The sequence below is a fragment of the Astyanax mexicanus genome, chromosome 13, assembly GCF_023375975.1.
Source record: "Astyanax mexicanus isolate ESR-SI-001 chromosome 13, AstMex3_surface, whole genome shotgun sequence".
NCBI lineage: Eukaryota > Metazoa > Chordata > Actinopteri > Characiformes > Acestrorhamphidae > Astyanax > Astyanax mexicanus.
Window position 1 is genome coordinate 10,915,120 of NC_064420.1, and position 20,594 is coordinate 10,935,713.

Below are 20,594 nucleotides of genomic sequence, written 5' to 3' on the forward strand. Positions count from 1 at the left end.
ACACACTCAGGGCCCATTGTACACCCCGCGCAAGGCGTGTAGCGTTGCCATTGTACACCCAGTCAACAGTCTATATTTACGCCTTGCACACGCGTCCTTAAAATAGCAATGGACTTTTGGAATATATTAAAGCCGATGAGCGTGGTGGTCTGGAAATGACAATTAAAATGGGTGTTTATTAAAACAGTGATTTACAAAGGAGTAGTAGGTTGAGAAAATAGTAGCGCACCGGTAAACAGAAGCCACACAGACAAAACCATACCATAAACGGGAGACAGTCCAGAGTTCATACACGAGAGAAGCCAGCAGTAAAGATAATCCAAAAGGGGAAAAACAAACAGTCCAGATCATACACAGTAAATCCACAATCAGAGGCACATGCAAAAATCGGCATTGAGAAAACAAAAGCAAGTTCATACACGAGAAAAACAACAATCAGAAAGAGTAATGCTTTGTAAAGTGGAAGAACCAACAATACACGGAACAGGTGTGTGCGTGCAGTGTCTTTTATACAGCAGGTAATCAATACTCCAGGCTTCCTCGAGGAAGCAGGTGAGGTGTCATGTGAGGAGGAGTGTGTGATGTCAGCGGGTGGTGTGTTCTGGGTAGTGTAGTTGTTAGACTAAAAAAACTCCGTTAGAGCTTGGTGTGGGAGAAACAGAAGTGCCTATTATATAAAACTTAAAACATTTGAAATACACAAAAATGTAAAGCTATATTAGAATTCGTTTTTTATCACCAGGGCAAATGTAATAAATTATTAAATATATTACTCTAAAATGTCAGGCACACAAAGCAAAGCTTGCAGGGCGCAACATTGTGCGCAGAATAACCTCTGTCTTCTAAAAAAAAACATTGTAATAAATAAGGAAAATGCATGTTATAAACTCACTATTAAAGCCACATATTTACTGATAATTAATTAAGAAAAATCAGGCAAAATGCGCCGCGACTCTCTCTCTTTCTCTCTTTTTCTTTCTCTTTCTCTCTTTCGCAGCGCGAAGCTGAATTCAGCGCGAAATAATATAAAACTCAGTTTAGTTAAATAAAAATAAGTAAGGACCTGTAAGTTAATCAAATATTGTCAAATATAAAGGATAGGTTGAGGTTTTGGTGAGCTGTTTCAATGATTTGAAACTGAAACTATCTGAAATTTAAACTTTTATTATTCTGCACACTATCAGAAAGCCTGTGATTGTTTTAAATTAGTTTTTTAATGAGATTATATTTTATATTATTAATTTTTTATTCATTTTAATTATTTTAATTAATTTATTAATCAAATTATTAAATATATAAATGTTCTTAGTTTATTGGTATAAATTTGATAATTTCTTATCATTTTACTTTAATTTCACTGCTATTATTATTTTATTCATAAGATATAAATTCTTTACTTTTTATGTCAATTTTTATGATCTTTTTAAAATGTCCTAATTTTCCTTTTTTATGTATATATTTTATTCGTCTATAGTAAATGTCAGTTTTTATTTCTATTCTTTTTATTTTTTTAATCCCTTTTAAACTGTAAATGAGGGTCCCTATCCAGTGTAAATAATCGATTGCTTGATTAATATTCAATGTTGCAAACCCAGTTTTTACATAAACAGAATAGAGAATAAAATAACATTACTCTTATATGAGCTGCTGGTTTATCTTCACATCCTGACGCCAGTCAGTTTCCTGTGCGCTCTTAAAATAGGAATGAACAGAAGTCAGCACGCAGCTGTCTTTTAAAGGGGATGGATACAGACACACTGATTGGTTTATTTTACGTTACGCCCAAAACACACCCATGAATAACTAAGGGATTTAAAACACACCCTTTGCGCCGTTGGAGCTGCACAACGCATACTTTTCGCGCCCTCAAGATACCAAAGACACAAGACACGCCCCTAAATCTAGCTGCGCAAAGCGCAATTAACTAGTGCGCTATAGATCGTTAAAATAGGGCCCTCAGAATCTGTTTCTATATTAGCCATAGCTCTTTATTATCAATTATGTGCTCATCACTTTTCCCCTTAATAAATTAGTACCTGTTACATTAGCTATAGCTCCACATTATCTCTCTGTACTATTGTTTTGTTCTGTTATTTGTTTGTTATTTATTATTTGATTTTACTGAGCAGGTCAAACCGAGGGGGATGGGTTCCTCTGACTGTGACTCCTAAGGGTTACTTCCTCCTAATGTAAGGGAGTGTTTCCTTGCCACTGTGTCACCACAATAATGTTTTTAATTTTAAAATGTATTTATGTATATCTAATCAAAATTTTGTGAAAGTTATGATGCATTGATTAGTTACTTGTAGACAAATGTACACAAATCATGTAGATCAAGTAGAAAAATTCATAATGCATTAAATTATGTTCCCAAGCCACGTCTTAACTGAAATAAACCAGAATGTAATTTAATTTAAAGAAACACTAAATCATTTTGAAGAATTACATCATAATTTAACTAAACCATAAGGAAATTTAAGATTTAATAAGGCATTAAGTTTTTCCTACATTATAAAGTTTTGAAATGTAATAGACATAAAATATTTAAATTAAAGTGAGACTTATTACATAGTTCATGACATGTTGTATAATTTTTTTAAATAATAAAAGTAGTATACACTTTTTTTTACAATGCATCAAATAATTTCTTAAAGAGTGGTATTGTAGCATAACTATTACTTGTATTGGATCATATAATGAAGTATCATACTGTAAATAACTGAATCCTAATAAATTGTGAGATTTCATAATACACTAGATCATTTTGTAAATCATTTCCTACATCACATATTATAAATAATTTCATTTGGATCTGTACTCTTAGGTAATTAAAGTGTAGTGGAAGTTAAGATTTCATAATGAAATTTCTAGAAATGTTTTATGTAAATTGCAATTGTAGTTCTATTACTTTTTTAATTTCACAAAATTAAACATTTTCACTAAAAAAAAAACAAAAAAAACGTACAGTTACTTTTATCCATGTTTTTTAGAATGGATAACAAAATAAGTTTCAAATACATTTCTCTTGCCTAGCATTTATACATTTCTAGAATCTCATAGTGTAAAAATTAGTATTTTCATAGCGGTGCTTTTTCCTCATATTTAACCAAGTTTTGACATTTGTTGTTTGAACTCAAGGCTTAGTTTACCACTGCTTCATAAGCCCACTGTACAGGTGTATAAAGTTACACGCTGTAGCCCATCTGCTGTCATGCACAATTTATTAGTTTCCAACCCTTTCCCCCTGTTCCTTGGTCTGTTTCTGGATGCAGAACTATCGATACTCTTCTCAGATATTATTTTTGTGGTGGATCTCAGTGCAACAGTGACACTGACATGATACTGTGTGTGGTGCAGCTGGAAGTCCCATCTCATGTTAAAAGAAGTGGTAGAAACACTTGCTTCATCCTGCTGAGTTACAGAGTTATTGATATCATACAGACATTACAATGTGAATCATGTGAAAACATATACATTACATTTGGCAGACACGTTTGTCCAAAGTGAAGTGAAATGAAGTACAAAAGGAATAGAAGTTAAAGGTAAAAACATTTTTATATAGGGCCTAAAGGGGATCAAAGGGAAATAATGGGATAGAGGAGTGATGCAGGGGAAGAAGGAAAATAGGTTAAAAGTAGTTAAGTTTGTTAGAGGTGTTAAGAGAGTAAGTGCGAGGTGATGTTCTCTGGAGGAGCGCAGCGGCTGGGAGGTAACATAGGCCTTCAGGAGTGAGTGCAGGCAGTGTTGGGAAGTAACGGATTACATGTAACGGCGTTACGTAATCAGATAAAAAATTTTGAGTAACTGTAATCCGTTACAGTTACTGCTTCAGTAAGTGGTAATCAGATTACCGTTACTCTGCTAAAATAAATGGATTTCATTGCGGTACTTTCCTATTTTTGGTCTTCCAATCCAACACTGACAAAACGCAATCACATTCACATAAATCACAACATCAGAATATTCTACACAGTAAAATTCCGAGTGTTAAAATTACAGTGTAAACATTTTTTGACTCCCCAGGAGTTAAGTTAACAAACATCAGTGTTAACATTTCCATAGAGTTGGAATTATTTTTCAGAGTTACCAAATATAGTGTATTTTCAACTCCCTGTAGTGTATTCTGTCTCACAGACTCCTCCTCCTAATTTTGCCTTCAACAAACTTCTTTAGGCGCCATTTTCTCTGCGGTGCATTCCATCGCAGTCCCTTAACCTGTGGAGTCCTTCAGCGTGTTCCTATTTTCTCCACGGCCCATTTTCTTGTTGTTCACAGTAGAAGGTAAGTAAACTTGGATATCAGGTCTGAAATTAACTGGTATATTGGTGTTTATTAGTTTTAGTGGTCAACAAAAAGTCCTAGTAATTGTTATCTTAATATTCCTAAGGGGTAACTTTAGCAATTCGCTTAGTCAGCCTGCTAAGCAAGTTAATTTCGGCGCCATTTGTTGACTCTAAAGAGACAAATTTTATTCGGATTTAACTTAGAGAGAGTTCGAATTTTAGTGCTATAGTAAAACTAAAGCTAGTTTCACTCTAGTTTAGTGAATATAAGGCGCATTTTAAGCGAGGGCAGCGGCGCTGAGCCGCGGTGAGTTCGGCCGCCTAGAGTAGGGGGGCTAGGCCACGTACAACAGCGGCGCTCGTTCGCAGAGAGCAGCAGCAAGTTAGCGTTAGCGGTTAGCCAGCTAGCGTTAGCGGTTAGCCAGCTAGGGTTAGCGGTTAGCCAGCTAGCGTTAGCTGGGTAACATACTAACATAACCAGGTATAGAGCTAGCCTTAGCGGGTAGCTAACTTTACAAGTGTGTTTTATTTATTTATGTATTTTAATCAGGCACCACTTTTTAAGATATATATAATATTCTAATCTAATACTCTAATATTTTAAATAAATAAAATTGTGAACAATTACAATAATTTTAATTGTTAATCTGGTGTGTGTGTGTGTGTTGACATGAATTTTTCTGTAGGATGTTGGTGAGAGTGAAGTACAAAACAGAGCAGAAGTACATGAAGATCACAGATTTGACATTAAAACATTTTCTGGAGTTAGGTATGACTTATTTATTTTTTTATATATTTATATTTAACCTCTTAACACGCCCGAAATTTATGAAAAATAATATCTGGCTGTGTTTATGAATAGTTATGAACAATTATAGGCTCAATATAGACACCCAATGTACCATTTTAAAGCTTAGAATCTCTGCTTTTCACGTGTCTAGCCTATATAGCAGTATCTCCTTTCAGAAAATAAACATTTATGGCGAAATATGCCTAGTTTCATAAAGATATGATTCATATCTTTCATATTTGCGTTTATCGTACGTTCATATTTGGTCGAATGCGGTCATGTTATACATCATTCGAACCGTCTGGCTCTCCGGATTCCGGAACTGTGCTTGAATTAGAGCTGAAAGAGCGCGTTGCAGCGCCTGTTTACAGTTAAAACCTGCTCGGTTTCGTCCTGGGGTTTCCTAAGGACACCACACCCCCCCCACCCCCCCCCCCCTCAACCCCCACCAGCGCATCCCCCACTCTCTTACCTTCAAAACTTAAGAGAATCCATCAATCCAGTCTCCTATAATCCCCATTTATATACAACCAGAGCTTTAAATCATTTCAGGCAGAAACAAGTTTATATAAACTTTAACTCCTTATTAAAAGCGTTTTATTCGACCCTCAGCCACGTGTGCGGTGTCTGCTTACACAACAGACTCTACTGCGGTATGCAAATGAGGTCTGTCAGCCAATCGGGTGTCGAGTTCAGCCAGCTGAAAGGGGGGTGCGTGCTGCTTGGCCACAGATACTGTCTCTCAGACTTCCCACTCTGCAGAAAGCGCTCTGTTAAAGAGACACTGCGGTTTTCTGTTTGTATAGGAGTAGACCACACAAAAACAGCCTTATTACTGCAAAATGAGTTATTAAAGTGGTAGTTTTTATTATTATTAAGTTTCCAGTCCTTTGGAGAAAGAAAATACCATTACTGCTTCAGATCACAATAATATCTAACCAGTAAGAGGCAGCAGTTTATGATTTTATATGATGATTGTAAACACATTATAGCAAAATGTAGAGCTGCCAAAACATGTAATCCATATAAATAGTTCATTTTATATGTATGGAAATAAAAAAATAAAATAGAAAATCTGAAAAGCGTCTAAAATATTTCCTGGTTTTACCCATATTTTGGCCATTACATGTTCAATTGAATAATTAAAGTCTCTTAAATGAATTGTGTAAAGGCTTCTTAGTAATATGAATTCATAGAACTGACTCTGAATTATTTAATATTGGAGTGATAAGCCTTCAAATGTGAGTATGTAATTTCAGGCAGAAATTGTTCAAAATAGGCTTGGCGCTAAAGAGGATAAATATGGAAATGAAATGAAATATGTTGAAAATACATCTAACAAGGCTCATAAAAGATGATTCACCCCAACATCTAGGGCTGCATGATATTGGCAAAATAATATGACAAAGTGGTCATGATAATGATGTGAGAAATAAATTATTAAAATATTGTTTCTGGCTGGCAAGGTTTATTGGTGTTTAATGGTTTGTGCATGTATGAAGTAATTGTCTGATCTGTCTTTGATGCTCTGAAAATGTTTTTTTAACAATCTCATTACAATATTAACAATTATTTAATGTGCTAACAACTTTGCACCACTTTAATTAAGCTCAGTATTCAAAAGTTGGCTTAGTGTTAGTTATTCAGTATTTTATTCCAAGCTGCAGAGTTGTTTTTGTGTGGGAGAAGTAGCTACATGATGGTTAAATGCTACCTTGAAACCAAATACTATTTAATGTTTTTTTGGTAAGAATGTTGAAGCAAATTTTACTTATGTTTTATACAAAGATGCTCTGTCACCAGAAGTCTCCCCAGATGAATCGCTGGACTCCTCGGGCAATCTGTCTTGTTGTGATTCAGATGACACAGTCATCCTACCTTCAAATAAACGGCAGAGAGAAGAGTGTGAAGCTGAACGAGTAAGTACTTTTATCTTTATTCAAATGCTTAATTCTCCATATTTTTCTTCCATTTGTTGTAGTGTCCTGTATAAAATTTGATTAAAAGTTTCCTTTCTGCTTCCTATATATGATTTAAATGCAAAGATTTTCAGCAGTCTGAATTAACTCATCAGATTGTAATTCCATAATTTGATTACATTTTGCTTCATTTGTAGCTGATTGAAAATATACTTTTGAAGAAACCTGGAGGAGATAGGGTAATTAAAGAATACACACGAACTAAGACGTTGACCGACACAACCAGAAGACAAATGGTCAATATGTTGACTGCAGAAATGACTCATGGGTAGGTTTTTTCCTATGGATTTGTTTATCTAAGAAAAATATAAGTGTATTAAACTGATTAAGTTTCTAACTTATATAAATGAAGTTCTAAGGCTTACTCATTGGTCCATGACCCGCAGAAATGCTCTGATATGCTCTCTGTGTTTCCTCGGTTTAAAGATGTAAAGGGCCTGGTAGGTATTCCTCTCATACAGGTTGTTAAAACAGTGTTTATAAGACAACAATTTTTGGTATTTTAAGTCATTGTCATTGTCTTTTTTTTTCTTCCCAGATTGAGCAAGACTTTGTGTTGCTGTTTGGTGAGAGTACTTCTGCAAAGTTCCTTGAGAAATGGCCAACCACATTCAAAGATAAAGTCATCCAGCAGAGCAAAGGTCACTCTCATTCACATGAAGTTCAAGAACTGATTGAAGCTACAGAGTTGACAGTGGAAGAAAACCAGGACGAAATGGATTTGTTAGGTAGACTTCAGATTTATTTAATCTATAATTTTCTGTTATCCTCCTCAGTTTTGCCTTAATTGCTAATCTTTTGTCATTTGTATGTTGCATGTTAGGATGGGATAGCGACCTCTCTTCACTCATGCTGCTGCTTCATTTACTCCCACCTTCTGCACAAGGCCGCAAAAAAACAGGCAGGATGTCTGCTACCCAGGCCATGGGGTATCTTGTTGTCTTTAGAAAGGTTTTTTTTTTTCTCTCTCTCTCTACCCTTTTAAATTATTGTATCTAATGGGGCATTAGTACCAGACTTTTTGTTTATCTTATAATTTTTGAGCAGTAATTGAGTTTTTTTGTGTGTTTGCTTATTTATTTATTTATTTATTTATTATTTATTTAAGGCAGGAACCAGCATTCAGGAACATCTCGACTCCATTGAAGAAAGACGTCAGCCCTACATTCTTGCAGTTGGTACATCCAGAAGTCGCATTCATGCATTCTACATTGTAGTGGACAAGGTGGCAATCCCATGTAAGGCAGCTGGTTCTCTTTGTGCCTTTGATGAGTTGTTTAAAGCACATTTTGTCTTTGGTACTGCTTACTGTGAGAGCCTGCGTAACATGTACACATTTATTCAGACCACAATCTACAAGATAGACATTGGGAAAGTAAAGGAAAGCCCAAGAGTTGCTGAGTTGAGGGCTAGATTTTTACAGTAAACGTAGTGCTTTAAAGGACTGCAAAGATGATTTGTTTCATATGCCAGTCGCATCATTCAAATGGCAATTTGCTTGTTCGACACTTCAAGGTAATTCATGGGCTGTGTCCAGGTAAAACACTCAGATTGAAACGTGGAGAAGTAGGATGTTTCCATGTGTCTGGTACATTTTCTGGTTTTCGAAAGCATGTTAAACGAGTACATGAACATAAAATTGCAATGCAAACATATAATGAGGAAATTAAAGAGGGACAAATTGGTATTGATGTTGTACAGGAAGATTTCGATGATTTGAGTCCAAACACCATTTCATTACCTGAAGTGTCTAACAAAAATATTCTGGATATGTGTGCCTCAGCTGTTGCGCAGGTTCAGGCTGCAGGAGTTAGTCAGGGCACAGTGAACAATTTGGTTTGTTCTCTAGAAGAAATTGTACATGACATCCAAAGTCAGTTTAGAGAGACAGCTCAAACACTTACCTTCAGAAAATACAGAATGTGTCAGTCAAGTTGAGCAGTCTTTAAATGAAATTGAAAACCCTTTCACACAATTAAATTCTGAGGCAAAGCGAAGCAGTTATTTTTCTCATAAATGGAGCACAGTTAATCCTGTAGAGAAAGTACTTGGTGTTAGGTTTGATAAAAGGAGAAACAAAACCACAGGAACATATGACCAGGTTGTTGTAAGTGACAAGTTTACTTATATACCCATCTTGGAAACGATACAGTCCATTTTTAAACATCCACACACTAGTGATATGCTAAGCCAAACATGTTTACGTAGTGATCGTATATATGGATATTTAGTAAAGAAAAAAATGCATTACAGATTCAGTTGTTTTACGACGATTTTGAAACTGCCAGTCCATTAGGGTCTAAAAGGGGTATACATAAATTAGGAGGTATTTATTTTACCTTAAGAAACTTTTCACCCAGATACAATTCATGTTTGTTTAATATACACTTGTGTGCTCTCTTTCATTCTCAAGACATTAAGACGTATGGGTTTAGCTCAATTTTGGAACCTCTTGTTAGAGATCTTAAGTTTCTTGAAAGTGAGGGCATTTACATCCCAGCTTTGGGTGGGCGCATACATGGAACTGTTGTTCAAATGACGGGTGATAACCTAGGTCTCCACAGCTTATTTGGCTTTGTTCAGTCATTCAGTGCAAAAAACTGTTGTCGCTTTTGCCTCACAGATAGGGAAGATTTTCAGACTGTATTTTCTGAAGAAAGTGTGTCTTTCAGAACTACAGAACAGCATGAGGAACACTGTCTGTCCATTGAGCGCAACCCTGAACAGTCAAATGTATATGGTGTTAAAAGCAACTGTTTATTGAATTCACTTGAGTACTTCCACACCATTGATAGTTTTTCAGTGGATGTTATGCATGATATCTTGGAAGGTGTTGCACAGTTTGAGGTAAAGCTTGTATTGAAGCATATTACTCAAAACATCATTTCTTATGAGGAGCTAAGTGGTAGAATACAGTGTTTCAACTATGGATTTGTGGAAAGGAGGAACCAGCCACCTGCAGTGAAATTAGATGATGGGAGCAATGATCTGGGCCTAAATGCTATACAGTCATGGTGTCTCCTGCGGAATATGCCGCTACTATTTGGTGACTTAGTGGGGTTAAACGACTGTTACTGGCATCTGTTGTTGCTGTTATTACAGATAGTTAACATAAGTTTTTGCACCAATGTTGACTGAGGGCATCACTGTCTATTTGAAACATTTGATTTCTGAACATCATCGCCTTTTCAAAAGCCTGTTTCCTGAAAAAAATATTTTACCCAAACATCATTTCATGATACACTATCCCCGTTGCATTAGAAAAATTGGTCCTGTAATTCACATGTGGTGTATGTGATTTGAAGCAAAACACAATTTTTTTAAGAGACAACTGAAATGCTTCAAAAATATAACATTGAGCTTAGCCAGGAAACACCAGCATCATATGTCATACAACTGGGAATGTTTCAGCCAGAATAAGTTGACAATTGGTCCAGGGAAGGAAATTTCATTGTCAGATTTCACTGCGGGTAGAGAGATTGCTCTCAAATTAAATGTGTTTCTCAACTCCTCTGTGTTATCAGTCAAATGGATAAAGTACCATGGGGATGAATATCGTCCCGATTTGGTGGTTTGTACGGATGTTGTTCAAGAAATGCCTGTTTTCCAGAAAATAGACTGCATCATAGTCAAAGATCAGCAAGTACTTTTAGTTGTTACAGCATTGGAGACCTTGTGTTTTAATGAGCATTTTCATGCATTTCAAGTTGCTTTCCTAAAAAAGCAGTTCGCTGTTATTGATATCAAGGAACTTGTGTATCACCGACCGTTTGATTTGCAAATGATTTACAAAATGGATGATCACAGTTGGTTTGTTGTACCATACTGCTATTTTCAGTAGCTTAATTTTTCAGGCTGGTGGTTGTTCATCAATGACACTTTTTCCTGTGACTTTATTTTAAATTAATGTCACAAATGTTATTGCAGGTGGCAATATGTTTTTTTTGGGATTTCACTTTAAGAATCTTTTTGTTTTTGTTGTTTTTTAATAACGCTGTTTTTACACGTGTTAAATGTGGCCTTTGGAATAGTGTTCTGCAAAATGTCATTTGAGGAATGAAAAGTTGAAATAAAGTTTTTACAATTAATTGAAATCAGCGCTGATGTTTCTTTTGTTTTACATAGATAATTTTTTCTTAGTCACAATTGTTAAGTGACTGACAACTCTTCAGTACAGAGTTAATTCATATTAATTCAAATAAGAGTAAACTGAAATGAACACAAATGGAGTGTATATATAAATTAACACTTGTCTAGTGTAGCACAATTAAGTGTTAATTAAAATTAACACTGGGAGTTATTTTACCTGCAGAGTAAAAAATTGCTAACACTAAAGAGTGTTAGCTAGAGTTAATATTTGACTCTAATAAGTGTTAAATTTACTCTGAAATTTTAACTCTACTGATAGAGTTAATTTAACACTGTAGCGAGTGGGACCATATGTTATCCGAGGCAGTGTTAAATTTAACTCTTTCAGAGTTAATTTAACACTTTCAATTTTACTGTGTATGATTCACAACCTCCTGGTCAGAATGTTAATGAGGTATCACTCACGTCAGACACCCTCAACTGTTTATCAGACAGTGCTAGTCCGCGCAATGGAGCCTGATGACGAGAGCCTGCCATGCCCTGGCATGGAAATCGACTCAGCGGACATTTTAAATAAATACAAACAAATAAATGCTCTGATATGACAGGGAACACTCCTCCCTATGTGTGTGTGCAGCGGTGTCTGTGTGAGTGCAGGCAGCGAGACGGGAGGAGGGGTAGGAAGGGGAGGGGTGACACCCGCTGCAGCTCCAGCAGACACACATCTTCATATATTTCTGGTTATAAAGCAGTCAAGGAAATGGTTATGTGAAAATCCTGGCAAAAAATCCACCTGCAGAAAGTGGCAAACCTGCAAACATTGTTTGGTTTTTAATGGTTTTTAATGGTTTTATCATCAATTTATAGAAGTGTTTCATAAAATTGTTTGATGAAATGGTTTCATAAGAATTTTTATAGGGTGATTGAAAAGGCTGTTTTATTTGTTTATCTATTTGTTAACTGGAAAGAAATATAAAACAATAATATGCAATATGTGGTTGCCACATTCATTCAGGCTTTAAAAAAACGACAATATTGTAAGTAATCCTACATTTTGAGTAATGTAATCAGTAATCTGTAAGGGATTACATTTTAAAAGTAACCTTCCCAACACTGAGTGCAGGTAGGAAGGAGCCTGTTCTATCATCACCTTGTAGGCGATTGTAAGAGTTTTGAATTTGATGTGAGCATCAACTGGTAGCCAATGGAGCTCAATGAGCAGCGGGGTGACATGTGCCTGTTTTGGCTGGTTGAAGACCAGACGTGCTGCTGCATTCTGGATCATTTGGAGTGGTTTTACTACACAGGCCGGGGGGTATTGCAGTATCGAGGCGTGAGATGACCACTGCTTGTAATAGGAGTTGGGTGGCCTGTTTTTTTTTTATGTTGTACAGCGCAAAGCGGCAGGAGCGAGCAACTGAGGCCACATGGCGCGTAAAGGAGAGCTGGTCATCAATCATAACACCCAGGTTCCTAGCAACCTTTGTCGGGGAGAAAGAGAGAGAGTCGATGCTGCTCCCTGCTCTGCTCCCTGCTCTGCTCCCTGCTCTGCTCCCTGCTCTGGTCTGCTGCTGTGCTGGTGTGCTGCTGTGCTGCTGTGCTGCTCTGCTGCTGAAAGCTTGCTTTAATCTTCAGCTTCTACACTTTTCTCTGTTTTCTTCTCTTTTACTCTCTTCACACTTACTAATCCACTTTTAGTCTGCTTCCTCTTTGCTCTACACACCTATTAATCCACTATCAGTGTACTTTTATAGACTTTTTTCCTCAGGTTTGCTGGATTAGCTGTTTGCTGCTGCAGTTTGTTTGTGTAAGTTTCTAATTTCAACTGAAACAAGGTGAGTGCTTTTTTCTCCATGGCTTCTGCTCAGGTTTACTCCTGTTTAGAGTGTGGCATGTATAGCTTAGATCCCTTGTCCACCGATACTGGTAACAATAGTGGTATTTGTACTAAGTGTGAGATAGTTAGCACCTTGGTGGATAAGGTCAATAAGTTAGAGCTGCACGTCCGGGGTTTAATAAGGGATAGACAGCAGGATTCACTGTTAGCAGCCCCGGGTGTCTCAGGGAGAGTTAGTACCCCCTCGACTCCGGCCTTAGAGCCCTCACAGCGGGGCGAATGGGTAACGTCTTGGCGGCATAGTCGAAAGGCTAAGGCTAATGCTACCGCAAAGGCCACAGCCAGCCCACCTGAACACCCAGTTCACGTGTCAAACAGGTTTGCCCCGCTCAGTGAAGCACCAACTGAGGAGCCTGTTAAAGGTACTCTGGTGATAGGAGATTCTATCGTCTGACACGTGAAATTAGCTACTCCTTTAGGGGCACCAGCGGCAACAGTTACTTGTTTACCGGGAGCCAGAGCACCGGACATTAGTGGCAACCTCAGGCTGTTAGGGAATAGGAGATATTCGAGGGTAGTCATTCATGTAGGGGCCAATGATATTCGTCTGCGGCAGTCTGAAGTAACTAAGGCTAATGTTAAAGAGGTGATTAAACAGGCCCAGACGCTGTCCGAGGAAGTAATCTGCTCTGGCCCCATCCCAATGAGGCGTGGTGATGAAGCTTACAGCAGGCTTTCTTCGCTGAACCGCTGGATGTCCAAGTGGTGTGCAGAAAATCATGTGGGCTTTATAGATAACTGGCTACACTTTGAGGGCAAGCCTGGTCTTTTAGGTAGGGATGGTGTCCACCCCATGCGGGAGGGTGCTGCCTTACTTTCATGCAGCATAGCTCATAGTCTTTTAGTTAGTCGGCAGAGTAGTATTAGAAGCTGCTGACAATCCAGAGCCGGGACCAGGCCGCAGACAGAGAGGCTTAACCGACCGTCTGCGAGCTGCAAAGAGACGTTACCTAGATACCAATGTATTCAGACTGTGTCTGTCCCCCGAGTCAAACAAAAACCTCAAAAAACTAAAACAGTAAACCCAAATAACTTAACTTATATTAAACAATCATATCCAGACTGTAGTACTAACACTTCAAACCTAAAGATTGGTTTATTTAATATCCGATCTCTAAATTCAAAAGCAGTTCTAGTGAATGAAATCATAACTGATCAGAAATTCGATATTCTGTGTCTGACAGAAACCTGGATTAGGCTAAATGAATATGTAGCATTAAATGAAGCCACCCCTGCAGGCTATAATTATATACACAATCCGAGATTGTCCGGTAGAATAGGTGGGGTCTGCATACTTTTCCAAAGTACCTTAGTTAGCAATCAGAAACACTATAATAATTTTACTTCTTTTGAGCTTCTTTACACCAGTATAATTAATCCAGTTACAAAAAAGAATGCATTTTCTTTAATTAATATCTACAGACCACCAGGGCCCTATTTAGAATTTTTTAAAGAATTTAGTGATTTTGTCACAGACTTAGCAGTAAGTAGTGATAAAGTGATTATAGTTGGAGACTTCAACATTCATTTTGAAAAATTGGATGATCCATTAAAAAAGGCATTCACATCGATTTTAGACTCAGTTGGTATTATTCAAAATATAACAGGACCTACTCATTACTGTAATCATACTCTGGATTTAGTTTTGACCCTGGGTGTGAGCATAGATAACCCGAATATTCGTTCGCAAACCTCCGCAATTTCAGATCATCACCTTCTTTCATTTAAATTACATCTTAGTCATAATATATGTACATCCCCTAGCTACTCTGTAAAACGTTCAATTACGCCTTTTACAGCCCAACAATTTACAGATAAGGTTCCAGACTTATCAACTCTAATATATTCTCCTATAGACCCAGTAGAACTAGACAAACTAACCGAAGGTTTAGAAAATACCTTTCGCTCTACCTTAGATGTTGTAGCACCCCTTAAACACAAAATAGAGAGACAGATAAAGCTTGCACCGTGGTACAATGATCAAACTCGTAACTTAAAGCAGTTAGTACGAAATTTAGAGCGTAAATATCGATCAACTAAACTGGAAGTGTTTCACTCTGCGTGGAAAGACAGTCTTGTAAAATATAGAAAAGAACTTAATAAAGCCCGCTCAGCATATCTGGCCTCACAGATCGAGATAAATAAAAATAATCCTAGAGTTCTCTTTAGTGTTATTTCCAAATTAACTAAAAGCCAGGCAGGTACTGAACCTCAGATTCCAGCCATTCACACCAGCAACGATTTTATGGACTTCTTCGATAGTAAAATTGAAAACATTCGGGATAAAATTAAACAGATAAATATTACATCCTCTCTGTCATCTGGTCTGGCTGATCTAGAACAAAACCCTGTTACTGAAGTTAGGTTGGAAGTCTTTAACCCACTTCCACAGCTAGAACTAGAGAAAATTTTCTCCTCTTCAAACAGCACAACCTGCACACTTGATGCTGTTCCCACAAAATTACTAAAACGGGTACTGCCAGATATAATTAAACCTCTGTTAATGATAGTAAACTCATCGCTCACCCTGGGCCATGTACCCAAAGCCTTTAAAACAGCTGTAATAAAACCTCTGATCAAGAAACCAAATCTTGATCCTACTGTACTGTCTAACTATAGACATATTTCAAACTTACCATTTATTTCTAAGATTTTAGAAAAAGCTGTAGCCCAACAACTTTGCTCTTACCTGCAAAGAAACCAAATCTATGAGAAATTTCAATCTGGATTTAGGCCTTATCATAGCACTGAGACAGCTTTAGTTAAAATAACAAACGATCTACTTACGGCCGCCGACCAAGGCTGTGTTTCCCTACTCGTACTTCTCGATCTGAGCGCAGCCTTTGATACAATAGATCATACTATCCTTTTAGAAAGACTAGAGAACATGGTCGGTGTAACCGGAACTGCCTTATCATGGTTTACATCGTACTTAACCGACCGCTATCAGTTTGTGAGGTTAAATGATATGTCTTCCAGTTATACCAAGGTAAGATATGGAATTCTACAAGGCTCTATATTAGGACCGTTATTATTTACATTATATATGCTCCCACCGGGCAAAGTTATTAGAAAACATGACGTGAATTTTCATTGTTATGCGGATGACACTCAGCTCTTCATATCAGCCAAACCTGACGACAGAGTGAGATTAAAGAAAATCGAGGATTGTGTAGAAGATGTAAAATCATGGATGTCGCACAACTTCCTCCTATTAAATAGTGATAAAACAGAAGTTCTCCTATTAGGCCCCAAAGCTGCTAGAAATAAATTATCAGACTTGATGCTAAATCTGGCCGACTTCTCAGCCACCCCTGGTTCAGCAGCTAAAAACCTTGGAGTTATTATAGATTCAGATCTAGCATTCGATAAACACATATCTAATGTTACTAGAACAGCTTTTCTACACCTCCGTAATATTGCCAAGCTAAGAAATGCCCTATCACTGCATGACGCAGAAAAATTAGTCCATGCCTTCATTACCTCAAGGCTAGATTATTGTAATGCGCTACTGTCTGGATGTTCCGGCAGTAACTTAAATAAACTTCAGCTCGTTCAAAATGCTGCAGCCAGGGTCCTTACTAAAACTAGAAAATTTAAGCATATTAGTCCAGTACTATCAGCACTGCACTGGCTTCCAGTCAAATTCCGCATAGACTATAAAATTCTCCTGTTAACGTATAAAGCCCTACACGGGCTCGCTCCTGAGTATTTACGAGACCTCATCTCCTATTATGAACCACCGCGATTACTTAGATCTCAGGGTGCTGGTTTCTTAGTAGTCCCTAAAATTCAGAGGAGCTCTGCAGGAGGAAGAGCTTTCTCTTATAAAGCGCCTCAACTCTGGAATAATCTCCCCGAATATGTTCAGGACTCAGACACAGTCTCAATCTTTAAGTCTAGACTGAAAACTTACTTGTTTAGTTTAGCTTTTGGTAATTAATGTTTTTTTCCTTTAGATAAGGCTGCAGATTCAGGGGTTCATGGACAGAGGAAATTGTGGTAAACTGAGATGCTGGTGCTGCTGTTCTCCCACTGCACACGGTCACTCAGGTTTGTGGACGGTGGAGTGGGTGGATGCCGGTGTTTCAGGGAGCCTCCATGTCTATGTTACCTTCTGGCTCTCTGCCTTTAGTTAGGCTGTTTTATTTAGATCTGCCGGAGTCATTTGCCACACTCTGATAATGTTTTATATTCTCTGTTTTGCATAAATCCAGTCAAAACTAATTCCATCTCTCTGCCTTCCTCCGAGTTACTGACTGCCCACCTGTCTGACCCGATACCGAGGGATGTTGGACCCTCAGGCTCTCATGTCCTCTGTCTGGCCAGACTGGAAGTTTCTGAAGTCAGCTCTTCTCCATCCACCACCACAGGTTTTTCCTCCTCCTGCAGCTCTGAGGGAGTTTTTCCTTGCCTCCGCGCTCACTGGGGGTTCTGTATTATATATTCTCTATGTTTAATCTTTTGCCTGACTCTTTGTCCTGTAATCATGTTTCTGTAAAGCTGCTTTGTGCCAACACCAGTTGTAAAAAGCGCTATACAAATAAATTTGATTTGATTTGATTTGATAGTGAAGTTGTGTTGGAAAGATGGTTTCACTGGTATAACCAGAAGTTCAGTCTTTACTACCTCTGGGGATGGTTTGAGAATAGGCATCCCTGTTTAAGCTGTGAGGTGTCTGAAACTTAACACCACTGGCCACCATGTTCATGGTGGCGTATATAACAATGTACTGAATATTTTATTGCCTATATTACATAACTAATATTAAGTGAAGTGGATACTGGCCTCCAAGCGTAATTTGACTCAGGGCCCCATATGATTAGAAGCACTTATTAAACTGCCAATACTGGCCTCCAAGTAGAATTTTACTCAGAAAATATCCACCCAAAAGCAGCCCTGTCATGGAGCAGGAATTAATATTATGTCCCATTGAAGCTAAAGAACACTGCACTGGGGGACACTTGTGTCCACTGTAGGTGGTAATACTGTACCTTCTATGATGTATTTGTGGTACACAGGTGACACTGTGGATCAAGGAATGATATATGCCTGCTCACAGGGTTGTATTTCAGCAGGGCAGTGACTTTATAATATTCAGTTGGTCTGACTTTACCTTTTTTAACTGTATATTATTCCTAATAAGAGCCACGACTCCAGCAGATGGAGTCTGAGTGTACACAGGCCTCTAAATCCCATGCCACCCATGAACACAGTGTCAACTATCAAACCTCAAACAGCAAGCTTGGCAGCACTGCTACCAGGAAAAGGAACTCAGGCTGCATAGAGCACAAAGTGGAGTTTATAGCATCAGCTGGGCATATATATTCTGATTGAACCCTGACAGGCATTGATCCATATACCTGATATGTGCTTTTTAAACGAGTCTGGGCGCTCTGTCGCTTTTTGATGCAGCGTGGCCTGTGATTGTATATGTGGCCTGTCACACAGCCTATAAATTGCACTGTAAGTACCGATAATTAAGATAAGGCCATGGCTGCTTTATTACGTTATCACTGAGATAATCAAAGCTGGGAGTTTTCTGTTCGGTAATGTAACATGTTCTTCCTGTTCCTGCAAAAAGCACAGCTTGGCTCGTGCTCACATCCTGTAAAGCTAAATAGTCTGGAAATGTCTTTCAAGTGTTTCCTCCAAAGGAATGAATGGGGTAATGCAGCTGGCATGAGGCCAAGTCCGAGAAGCAATCCAGGTGCACAATAATTCCAATGTGTGGCTGGATGCAGTCAACAGCATGTTAAAAGCACATATTTCACAGCAGACATGCCCTGCGGTGTGGCCTCGCAGCTCTGCAAAAAGCGTTGTGTTTACACACAGATTAAGTGGAACTCATGCCACCAAGAGAAAAAAAAGATGGATTAATCATTTTTTAATAAAAAAAAAAAAATAGGAATACCCTGAGCTGTGCAACACTTCCCACACTCAAAGAATGTGTTATTCTGGCATTAAGACAGATTCATGTCTACAGATGCTGTAGCTAAGCCACACACCAAAATCACTGGTCACAGATGGTATGTGTTTTATAAAACACTGTCTATTATCAGCAGGCGATGCTCAGCATTTATTTATTTATTTATTTATTTATTTGCACCAATAAAAACAATAAACACAAACTGGAAATAGCAATAAACAAAATAGTGCAGGTAGAGGCAAAAACCTAACATGGGCTTAAAAAATGCCTCTACCTAAATGATATCAAAATCTATTATAACAAATATAACATCAAAACAAACAAACAAAACAAAAAAAATATCACAATTTAAACATGTAACAAAAAAATATATTCACAATACATTCATCAGATGATCTTTTAAACATCTTTTATAATGTTTTACAGATGTACATTTTTTTGCCAAATGATTAAAATTATTCCACAGTTTTGTCCCCCTATACCTTATTGAATACTGACCTCTACAAGAAAGAAATTTAGGAAGATGGAGATCTAAAGACTGACGGGTTGAATACTTATGTATTTCTGCATTTGTAATAAAATAATTTATAAATTGTTCTGGAAAATTTTCCTGATTCGAATAAATTTTAAAAATAAAAATACATATTTGGAATATATTAATATTATAAATAGAGAGAATTTGAAGTTTCTGAAATAAAGGAGCAGATGAAGTATTTAGATGTGATCGTGTTGCAATACGGACAAATCGTTTCTGAAGAACCAGAATTTTACTAAGACTAGTAGAATATGTACTCCCCCAAACTATATTACAATATGAAAGATATGGATAAATAAGACTATAATAAAGAGTAAGAAGACATTTTGTGTTAACCAGATAACTAACCCTCCTTATTATACCAATAGATTTATTTATTTTTCTACTAACCCAGTCTATTTGCTCTTTCCAACTTAAGTTTTCCCAAAAGACTTAGAACTTGACACTTTAGGCAACACCATAGATTCAATTGTAATTTTTGATAAGCTTTTAGAATACATTTTTCTTCCACTAAAAATTATATACAGTTGTGGTCAAAAGTTTACATACACTTGTAAAAAAACATAATGTTATGGCTGTCTTGAGTTTTCAATAAGTTCTACAACTCTTATTTTTCTGTGATAGAGTGATCGGAACACATACATGTTTGTCACAAAAAACAGTCATAAAATTTGGTTCTTTCATAAATTTATTATGGGTCTGCTGAAAATGTCAGCAAATCTGCTGGGTCAAAAATATACATACAGCAACATTAGTATTTGGTTACATGTCCCTTGGCCATTTTCACGGCAACTAGGCGCTTTTGGTAGCCATCCACAAGCTCCTGGCAAGCTTCAGGTCGAATGTTTGACCACTCTTCTTGACAGAATTGGTGCAGTTCAGCTAAATGTGATGGTTTTCTTGCATGAACCCGTTTCTTTAGCACTGTCCACATGTTCTCAATGGGGTTTAAGTCAGGACTTTGGGAAGGCCATTCTAAAACCTTAATTCTAGCCTGGTTTAGCCATTCCTTTACCACTTTTGATGTGTATTTTGGGTCATTGTCTTGTTGGAACACCCAACTGCGCCCAAGACCCAACCTTCGGGCTGATG

The 20,594-nt window shown here is 37.5% G+C and overlaps 1 protein-coding gene across 1 annotated transcript; it reads left to right on the forward strand.

Annotated features, from left to right (window-relative positions):
• The first annotated feature begins 6,382 nt into the window (after positions 1–6,382).
• LOC103034121 (probable RNA-directed DNA polymerase from transposon BS) lies at positions 6,383–17,606 on the forward strand. Its single transcript, XM_049486414.1, has 5 exons — positions 6,383–6,992; positions 7,190–7,320; positions 7,591–7,780; positions 7,876–8,003; positions 8,161–17,606. Exon 5 carries the CDS (start codon positions 15,284–15,286, stop codon positions 16,979–16,981), a length of 1,698 nt encoding a protein of 565 aa, XP_049342371.1. The 5' UTR covers positions 6,383–6,992; positions 7,190–7,320; positions 7,591–7,780; positions 7,876–8,003; positions 8,161–15,283; the 3' UTR covers positions 16,982–17,606.
• The last annotated feature ends 2,988 nt before the right edge of the window (positions 17,607–20,594 follow it).

Bases quoted from the DNA above. Each gene is read 5' to 3' on its own strand.
- LOC103034121 (XM_049486414.1), top strand. From the start codon at position 15,284: ATGGACTTCTTCGATAGTAAAATTGAAAACATTCGGGATAAAATTAAA.